The sequence below is a fragment of the Astatotilapia calliptera genome, chromosome 3 (genome assembly GCF_900246225.1).
Source record: "Astatotilapia calliptera chromosome 3, fAstCal1.2, whole genome shotgun sequence".
NCBI lineage: Eukaryota > Metazoa > Chordata > Actinopteri > Cichliformes > Cichlidae > Astatotilapia > Astatotilapia calliptera.
The window spans coordinates 38,800,220-38,809,980 of NC_039304.1; the positions used below are offsets into that span (position 1 = coordinate 38,800,220).

The window sequence follows — 9,761 nt, forward strand, 5'->3', positions numbered from 1 at the left end:
TTACTATTATTATTATGAATATTTTACATGTAGTTGGGGGTTTTTCTTCTGTGTAATAATATTCAACATTGCTATCAATACATTTTTCAAAAAAAATGCCTCTCTGTGCAAAATGGGTTTAAAAATATAAACAGCTGTGGGATACTGTTTGTCCGTGATTTGAACCGGGGTGACAAATCGTGGCAGGATCAGCCTGATGTTATTTGTATCCAGCTGTAACTTTACTGTATAAAGAGCTAACGTCTCCAAAATGTCAGGAGTAGTTAGTCGTTACAACAAGTGTTTGTGAACTAAAAATCAATAATGTGGGATACTGTTTGTCTGTGATATGAAAAGCCCAGCGCTGCTCCCAACGAAGGGAAAACCAATCCCGCAGGGGAGACCTACCTCGGCACTTGTGCAGGTGAAACCAAAGAGAAGATATGCTTCAGCAGATTTTCTAGTCTTTGGCTTGGAAGATAGTTTGTTTGGAAACATATTCAGCAATGCTTCACCTCCTGCTTTGCATTTCTGTGGGAGCCCCGTGCTAGCAGTGTCCAAGAGTTTTGTTTTTTTTCTTTTTTCATGCCATGGCTCTGCGCCCCCCCTAGGGGGCGGGCCCCACACTTTGGGAAGGTCTGTGCTAATAACACTTAAAAATGCTGATAAAGCAGAACAACGGAGGACCGGGCTGAAACTCAACCTCCTTTTTAAATGAGTAATGATTAAATATAATTAAAGAAGTTGAGGTTGAGATCAGGGGTGTCTGCCCTGGTGAGTGGGTGGAAATCAAAGAAAAACACAGAGTGCCCCCTCATATCACCTCTGAGTGAAGAGAGCCTGAACCCCCCCGTACAGACCCATATAAATTAGACCTGTGTTATGAAGCAGCAGAAGAATTAGTCGGACACGCTCACTCTTTGTTTGTTTGTTTATTGACAGCGACAGCAGCCTCCATGCAGAACGAGGGAACAGTAAACCTGCACAGCCATGTGTGCTACTTGGAGCTCAGCTCTCACTGAGCTGGTATGTGTTCAGTTTTTTTTTCCACCGTCACAGTACAAACAACACGATGCACCGGTGCAGCTCAGACCTGCACCCGCAGTAATATAAAGTTCAGTCAGCGTCCAAAGACGCGAGCGTTGGTTTCATAATCAGTCTCATAGAAAAGAAAGAGTGACATCGCAGCACATTCATCTTTAGAAATATATACAATCTGATTGTAAACACGAAGAGGTAGACGAGCCATCTAGAAAAATAGAGCTATCTTACAAACATAGAACTCCTCGAATATAAAGATGTTCACATAAAAATAGCAGTCAAAACAAAGCACGACATTCTGACGTCTACATTTCTTCACGTCCTCATGCAGAAAAGTCACAGGTTGGTATTTTACAGGAGAAACCTCCCAGCGGGCAGCGGACTGCTCCTTTAACAGTCCACCACAGTAAGCAGGCAGGCGGGCGCAGACAGGAAACACGTCAGTGGCACCTGCGGTACAGCCCTCTCCTGTGCGGCCCTGCTCACAGTCCAGCTGCAGGACCGCGCTTGCGCATGCGCCCTGAGAGGAACCAAAACGTGCACTTGGTAGTCCCCCGAACACCTGTAAACGCCTGGCACGTCCTCCTCCTCTTTCGGGTCCAGCCAAAATCGTCCACGATGTGACGTTATGTGGAAAGGTGTCTCGGACGCTTTCCGGTCGACGGTTCAAATCCTGAAGCTCTGAGTGAGCTCGTCTGCTGTTGTTCTTTGCTTTTAGACGCCAGGCGCGTTCAGGGCCAGGGAGTAGGCGGCCATCATCTGTGCGCGCAGCTGCTGCTTGACATGCACGCGCCCGTGCCTTTTTCTCTCGTCGCTGCGCGCGAACCTCTTTCCGCACACGTCGCAGGAGAAGGGCTTCTCTCCGGTGTGCGTGCGAGTGTGCGTGGTCAGGTGGTCGCTGCGGCTGAAGCTGCGCGCGCAGATGGTGCACTGGAACGGCTTCTGTCCCGTGTGGATGCGCACGTGCCTGTTGAGCTCGTCGGAGCGCGAGAAGCGGCGCTCGCAGCCCTGCACGGAGCACGGGAACGGCTTCGCCTTCGGCCCCCCCTTCGCGGGGGCTCGCCTGCCTCCGCGCGACAGCTTGGGGGCTGCTGCCGCGTGCACGCCGCCGATGTTGACTATCGGGAACACGCCCTGCAGGAGGGAGGAGAGCAGCTGGGAGTCGAGGGTTGAGGGGAGGGAGGAGGGGGCGCAGTGGAGGTCGCTCCCGCTCTGCACGAGCTCCGTCTTTATCGGCGGTCTGTTGATGACGTAGCTGCCGGAATCTCCCCCGGTAACGGGAGCGGCGGACAGGCTCTTCAGCCAGTCCTCCAGCCCCAGCGGCTCCTGCTTCACCTCGCATGCGGGCTTCAGGTCTCCCTGTGCGGCGTCAGCGCTCAGCAGCGAGTCGATTAGATCCGCCACATCTACCTGTTGCTCCAGAGCTGACAGCGGCAGAAGCGAGTCCGCGCTGGAAGGGTACAGCGCGTCGTTTCCGGCTGTGGAGAGCGGCTCACACCCGCTGCTGCAACTGGAAGCCACAAACTCGCTCTTGACCACAGCTGGCAGGGAAGCGGAGGTGGAGGGCAGCTGCTGGGCGGCAGGCAGGGGTGGAGGGAGGTCCAGGACAGGTGCTGGGGCGAAGCTGGAGGCTGCAGAGGTGGTGGAGGTGATGGTGTTGGTGGCGGGCTGCTGCTGCTGCTGCTCCATCTCTGTGCAGATTCCCACGATCTCTGTGATCATGTTGAGGATCGCGTCCGCGGTGCTGCTCAGTCCCGCCGGTGCCGCCTCCGGCTCCGCGAAAAAGCTGCCGGTGTAGCCGAGGGAGGGCGAGAGCGTGTCCGAGGAGCAGTCGCTGAAGTCGGAGAAGAAATCTGAGTCAGAGGCGTCGGTGCCCGGAGAGAAAACTGGAGAGAGAGAGAGAGAGGGAGGGAGAGAGGGGGCGTTACTGTCATTGCATAATCAGCGGGCAGCCTCCTCGTCACACATCAGTCACAGGTGCAAACATCTGGCACAGCTGCTCTATCACACTCACCTTGGCAGAAAGGTGATCCCACGTCCGAGTCTGCGGGGTCGCTGAGGCTCGAGCCCACACTGTCCACCCAGGCGCTGCACGCGTCCTCAAACTCCGACATGAAGCTGTCCTCGCGTTCCAGAAGCATTTTTACACGAATCACAAACAAAAATCCAGTAAAAACGTAAAGCTGCTGGGCTCGTGCTGCCGGGATTCCCTTTAAAAACGATAATCCGGCGGTTAATCCGGAGCGGGTCGGTTAGTCCACGCTCTGAGGCTGAGGATGCTGAAGATGCTGAGGATGCTGGGCTCCCTGCGCTTTTATACTCTCCGTCTCCTAGGTAACTCCCGTCCGGGCCTTATTGGTCGACACCGGCGCGAGGGATTCCCCCCGCCGCGACGCTTCGTAGCTGCCCAAATATGGGCAGCATCCGGCCGTGACGGCGGGTATCCCCCATGCCTTAAAAGGACAGGCGGCAGAGCGACGTAGAGCTAGAGGAGAGAGGGGTTTCCTCCACTGCGGCAAGACAGGAGTTACACAAGCAGAGGAGGAGATGGAGGAGGAGAGGAGCGGGCTGTTTTTGAAGCTGGAGTTCCAAGTTAGGAGCATTTGGCCTCGCGGGGAGACTGAGGCTGTGACCGGTGTCAGTGAAGTTTGTTTTGAGGACAAAGAGGCTGCTGCTCTGCTCAGACCTGCAGGTAAACACAGTCCGCAGTGCTGCAGAAGGGTCGAGAGACACCCAGAGGAAACACGGAGAGCGATAAAGAGAGAGGGTGGCATGATTACATGTTAGTGACATTCCTGCACAGCCTCGTTCTGGCTCAGCTGCGGTGATGTTGTCTCCATGGAGATGAGGGAGATTCAGGGCATGCGTTATGTAAAAGGAGCAGAGTTTACTTAGATTTTTATTTTTTATTTGATGTTGTTTGTACATTTTTCTACATAAAGCCACACAGACTGCAGCTTAATGACAACTACAGTAAAGCATTAAAATACTGAAGGTGGCTGATGATATCAGTGCTCAGGGAGGCATCCATCCATCCATCCATCCATCCATCCATCCATCCATCCATCCATCCATCCATCCATCCATCCATCCATCCATCCATCCATCCATCCATCCATCCATCCTCGATTCAGCTGTCACAGACAGGAGGACAAATAGAATCATTTACCCATATACCCTGCTGATTAAGATTGTGTTTGAGCGCTGGTTGGTGGTGTGCACATTTCTGTGTGTGCACATTTATAAAATAAAAGCACAGCAGGACCAGTGGCCTCTACGGCTCCACACAGAAGTTATGTGGGTGTGACATGTCCACATGTGAGTGTCTGCCTCGGTTCAAAATTAAATTTAGTTATTAAAGGGTGAACCAGAGGCTCCGAGTGGACATCAGCGACCTCTGCTATAAGAGTTTGAAGCCTAATTTTAAAAGCAGAGCTAGTGTCTGTCTGCTGAACCCAGTCTGGGAGCTGTGGCCTGAAAGCTGAAGGACTGTCATTCTACTTTTTATTAGTCTAGGAACAACAAGTAAGCCTGCAGTCTAAGATTGAAGTGCTCTAATGGGACAATATATTTCCATGAAGATATGACAGGGTCTGATTATTAAAGAGCTTGTATGTGAGGAGCAGGATTTTAAATTCTGGATTTAACAGGGAGCCAATGAAGGAAAGCCAATGTGGGAGAGATTTTAGAAGAACGCAATCAATAATTTTTGATGTGTGACAGTCAAAACATTATGACTCTTGTCCCTGATTACAAAGACCAAACTACATCCTCTGATAGGTTAGTGTTAGGGTGATCAGCAATGGCGACTGAATTACAAGGAGCCTCGATACACCAAATTTGGGCTAAGTGTGCTGTCAGGGTGAGGTAAAGAGAAGTAAATATTCGAATAATTTTAATAAAGGAGCCCATCTCACATTTTACAGAGACTACCTACAGTACATATACACATGAGTTTTACATCTTATCATCTTATACTAATATCACTTAAAAAAGTGAAACACATATAATATAATTAACTAATAGCATTAGTTAATATTAATTATTATTATTAGCACACTATAGTGCTGCATTATGATTATTTTAACCTGAAAGAAGAAATATAACATTAAGTTAAAAACACAAGGTGGAAAAAGATTTTAATAAAAAGTTATTAGTTTCAAACTATGAAACAAATGACATACGGTCATGTTGAATATAAAGTTTTCACAGGACTCTTAACAGTCATGGCAAAACAAAATAGCTCCCAGGGGGTGATTATCAGATGCATTTGATTAAATGATCATCAGGAAGTCCGAGCACATCTATAAAAGCAGAAGTTTTACACATTTGCAGGTCTGGAGCATTCAGCTGTGTTCCCACATCCAAGAAATTCACTGTGAGTTCAGACCCTCTGATGATCAGGGAAACTGCAAAATATCCAACTCTACAGGCCTCAGTCAGCATGTTAAACAGTGAAGTTCATGACGGTACAAATAAAAAAACTAGTTGTTTGGAAGCAGAAAGCCTCTTCACTCTAAAAAGAACAGAAGGTGCTCCTGAACAAACCGCAAAACTTCTGGAACGACGTCCTTTAGACAGATGGGACCAAAATGATGTTGTGTGGAGCAAATCAGCACGAACACCTCAGACCAACAGTCAGCGAGGTGGTGGGGAGGTGATGATTTGCGCACCTTGCAGTCACTTGGTCCGTCATGAATTCCTCTGTGTACCAAAGTATGCTCGAGTCTAACGTAAGGCCATCTGTGTGACAACTAAAGCTTGGCTGAAACTGAGACATGGAACAGGATGATGATCACATGCACAGCAGCAAATCTACAACAGATTCCCTGAATATTAAAAGAGTCAGTGCAGCAGCGGTCAGGTCAAAGTCCAGACCTTCAGAGAGCTGTGCACGAACCTCAGTGACCTGAAGCAGAGAAGACAAAGTCATAGAGAAAATAATCACTTTAGCTTATTGCTGCTAAAGGTGGTTCAACTAAGCTAAGATCAAACCCAGCCCTCAATTAAAAAAACTGATTAAAAACAGAAAACTGTGCAACAAACAACAAACAGCTGCTCTGATTTCTGCTGAAAACATCTCTGACATATTTCAGAAAAGTGCCCAAACTTTTCAGATACTTTTTCTTTGACCTTCAGCATCGCTCTAAGTGTAAGCATACAACAAAGTTAGGAGCACTGCTCAATTTAGTGTATACAGAAAAACATAAATGAAATATGTTATATGCTATCATAAATAAAAATAAATGAATGAATAGGTAATATTAGTATAACAACACCCTGAATGTGTAACTCTTTCTGATGGGAGGGTTTAGCTCAAGTCTCTGAGTATGCTGTTAGACCAAACAGACAAGCTTCACTTTTTAGTTTAACTTTTACTTCCACACATTCAGAGCATTCCCCGGGAGCATCTGGTGGCTTTCAGAGGAACTGCGGCTTCGGGCATTTTTAGCACCCTCTGTTCTGTATATTCATATTTAATCAGCTCGGGTTCTGGTGCTGCTTATGTTTGTGAGTGTTTGGATCCCGGGTGACTAAAATAAGCCCGATCACATCGGCGTGAGAGCGTTCAGGCGACAGGGCTGCAAAAAACAGTCAGCTGACGATGCAGAGAGAAGAGAGAAGGAAGCTATATCAAGAAAGATGATGGAAGAGGGAGTGTGTGTGGGCGAAGTAAGAGAGGCTGTTGCCATGGCACTCTGCCACCTCCTGTTCCCTCCACCTGTTACAAATAACACACTGCGATGGAGACATTAATGTGGCGTCAGAAGCGCTGCGGCCTTCAGTTTCTGTCATCTGCAGCCACTGACTCACACTCCGTACAGTATGTGGCTGCTTTAGATTTTCCAGATTCTCCTACATCGCAGAGGCATCTCATTGGCCCCAGACTCATCCTGCAGCAGGACAGCAAGCCCTAGCATCCAGCCACAGTCACAAAGAACCAAATTCAACTGCGAGAGGAATGAGATTTGTGCTCTTTCAGGTTCTCAAGAGCACAAATCTTAACATCATGGCGTCTAAAATCAACCGAGCCCTGCATGACGAGTCCACCACCAACTTCAAAATGTGGGGCACAAGTGTGTTTTGTACCTTACTCTGTAAGAAGGTGGTTATTTAATAAAAAGTCCTTATTTTGTTCTGAATTTACATTTAGAGCCTAAAACTTTCCATACTCCTGTAGCGAAGGACTATAAGGAAAAACTAAAGGAGTCCAAGCACTGATCCAAAAACCATTTGCTGACTCTGGATGGCATTACCTTCACCTCCAATACACTGTGAAAAATCTTGGAGTCGGTTTTGACCAGGATATGTCCATCAGTGCACATATTAAACAAATACGTAGGACTTCTTTCTTCTATTTGTGCAAAATTTCTAAAATTAGAAATATCCTGTCTCAGAGTGTCTACTGTAATTCATTATTATCAGGATGTCCTAAAAACTCACTGAAAAGCCTTCAGTTAATCCAAAATGCTGCAGCAAGAGTCCTGACAGGGACTAGAAAGAGAGAGCATATTTCTCCTGTTTTGGCTTCCCTTCATTGGCTTCCTGTTAAATCCAGAATTGAATTCAAAATCCTGCTCCTCACATACAAGGTCTTAAATAATCAGGCCCCATCTTATCTTAATGACCTTGTAGTACCATATCACCCTATTAGAGAACTTCGCTCTCGCTCTGCAGGCCTACTTGTTGTTCCTGGAGTATTTAAAAGTAGAATGGGAGGCAGAGCCTTCAGTTTTCAGGCCCCTCTTCTGTGGAACCAGCTTCCAGTTTGGATTCGGGAGACAGACACTATCTCTACTTTTAAGATTAGGCTTAAAACTTTCCTTTTTGCTAAAGCATATAGTTAGGGCTGGACCAGGTGACCCTGAATCCTCCCTTAGTTATGCTGCAATAGACATAGGCTGCCGGGGGATTCCCATGATGCATTGAGTTTTTCCTTTCCAGTCACCTTTCTCACTCACTATGTGTTAATAGACCTCTCTGCATTGAATCATACCTGTTATTAATCTCTGTCTCTCTTTCACAGAATGTCCTTGTGTTGTCTTCCTCCCTCCAGCCCCAGCCGGTCATGACAGATGGCCACCTGGGTGGTACAGGAAGTTTCTTGCTGTTAAAAGGGTGTTTTTCCTTCCTACTGTCACCCAGTGCTTGCTCATAAACAGTGTTGGGAAGGTTACTTTTAAAATGTATTCCACTACAGATTACAGAATACATGCCCCAAAATGTATTTTGTAATGTATTCCTATAAGTTGCTCACTGAGAGTAGGCTAACGTATTTTTGAATATCATGAATGTACTATTGCTGTGTGATTTATTACTGTTACTGAAGGTTACTCCCCATACCAATACCAATTTAAATCTTAACATAAAATGAGTAACAGTAGGGTGGACGAAAGGCTGCACTTTTTGCAGTCATCTCGTATAGAAAACCATTTCTGTATCAGTAATATGTTTTCTTTTTGTCTGTTAATAATCATGTGGAACTGCACATGATTATTTGCAGCTAGCAGGTTGTTAATGCTATCCATCAAGTCTAAAAACAGCATGTTAATACATGGAGATCCTGAAGGCTGCTCCAAAAATGATCAGCTTATACTTTAAATATTTGTTCAGTTCTCTTCCAAACCAGCTGTCTATTGTAAGTTTTGAGTGCTTAAAGTGTTCTAACATCCCATGTTTGTTTTTATTCAGGTACAAATTTGCACTGCTTTTATTAAGAGATGAAGCTTGTGTTTCTGTCATGTAGTGATTGTGGTTAACTGTATGAAGCTTATTAGATATTATGAAACCAATGATATTTTTAAATTATCTTTTTTTTTAAAAGAAACCTACTACATCATCTGTAATTTTTTTATGTCATGTGTAATTTCCATTGCAAATATTAATCACAGTTAAATTACGAGTCAGTCTAACCTCAGCTAACGCCAGCTAATAATGGCAGATACTGAAGTTTCGCCCATCCCATTCATCTTATGAAGTGGTGTCGGAATTTCCAAGTAAGAAAAGCATTCCTGCCCGTGTACCGCTGGCTCTGAGTCCATTGTGTAACTGAGGCCACCAACATTAACAGAATACTTACATTAGAGCCTCTTATTATGTCTTTTGTTTGGGTTTTGGGCAATCAGAATCCAAATCAGAGAAACTGCATTAATCCCAGATGGAAATTGAGTAAAAAAATAAAATAAATAAATAAAAATGATTCAAACCCCAGCCAGCAGCCCTTAACCATGTGTCATATGAGTGCATGATCAGCCAACTGAGCTAAAGTGGACCCAACTCTGTTTAATCACCAAAATTGGAGAAGCGATAGAGAGGGGATAGCCTAACATATGAAACAGGAAATGACTGCAAAAGGTGGTATTCTAAATAAAGCATTGTTTGATTGTTGGTGTTTTCTCTGTATTATTACACAATCTTTACTGTACAATACAAAACACCTTGAAGTGACTGTTGTTGTGATTTGGTGCTATATAAATAAAACTGAATTGAAATTGAATATGTGCCTTTTTGACTCTCTGAAATGTTCATGGAGTTAACCTGAGGTCCAGTAATAAGTGCTACACGGGTCTTTATATAAGAACAGAAACAGACTTTTCCCGTATCACTGTACCACAGAGTTACTCAAACAAGAGTCAAATTAAAAAGAGACCACAATGAAGCCAAAAACAAAGCTCAAAACTAGTTTTTAAAACAAGTTAATTTGTCAAACACAACATAACAAATATAATTAAGCAACAACA

At 45.4% G+C, this 9,761-nt stretch overlaps 2 protein-coding genes across 2 annotated transcripts in view; both read right to left on the reverse strand.

Moving 5' to 3' along the window:
• Positions 1-9,761, reverse strand: part of LOC113019455 (deleted in malignant brain tumors 1 protein-like) — a 616,212-nt gene that overhangs the window by 420,705 nt on the left and 185,746 nt on the right. The window lies entirely within an intron of this gene.
• Positions 897-3,306, reverse strand: LOC113019473 (early growth response protein 1-like). The gene is made up of 2 exons (XM_026163215.1): positions 3,035-3,306; positions 897-2,906 (listed from the first exon to the last, which is right to left on the reverse strand). Exons 1-2 carry the CDS (start codon positions 3,159-3,161, stop codon positions 1,735-1,737), a joined length of 1,299 nt encoding a protein of 432 aa, XP_026019000.1. The 5' UTR covers positions 3,162-3,306; the 3' UTR covers positions 897-1,734.

Bases quoted from the DNA above. Each gene is read 5' to 3' on its own strand.
- LOC113019473 (XM_026163215.1), bottom strand. From the start codon at position 3,161: ATGCTTCTGGAACGCGAGGACAGCTTCATGTCGGAGTTTGAGGACGCG. The intron at 2,907-3,034 runs GTGAGTGTGATA...CTCTCTCTCCAG, and splicing joins GGGATCACCTTTCTGCCAAG to TTTTCTCTCCGGGCACCGAC.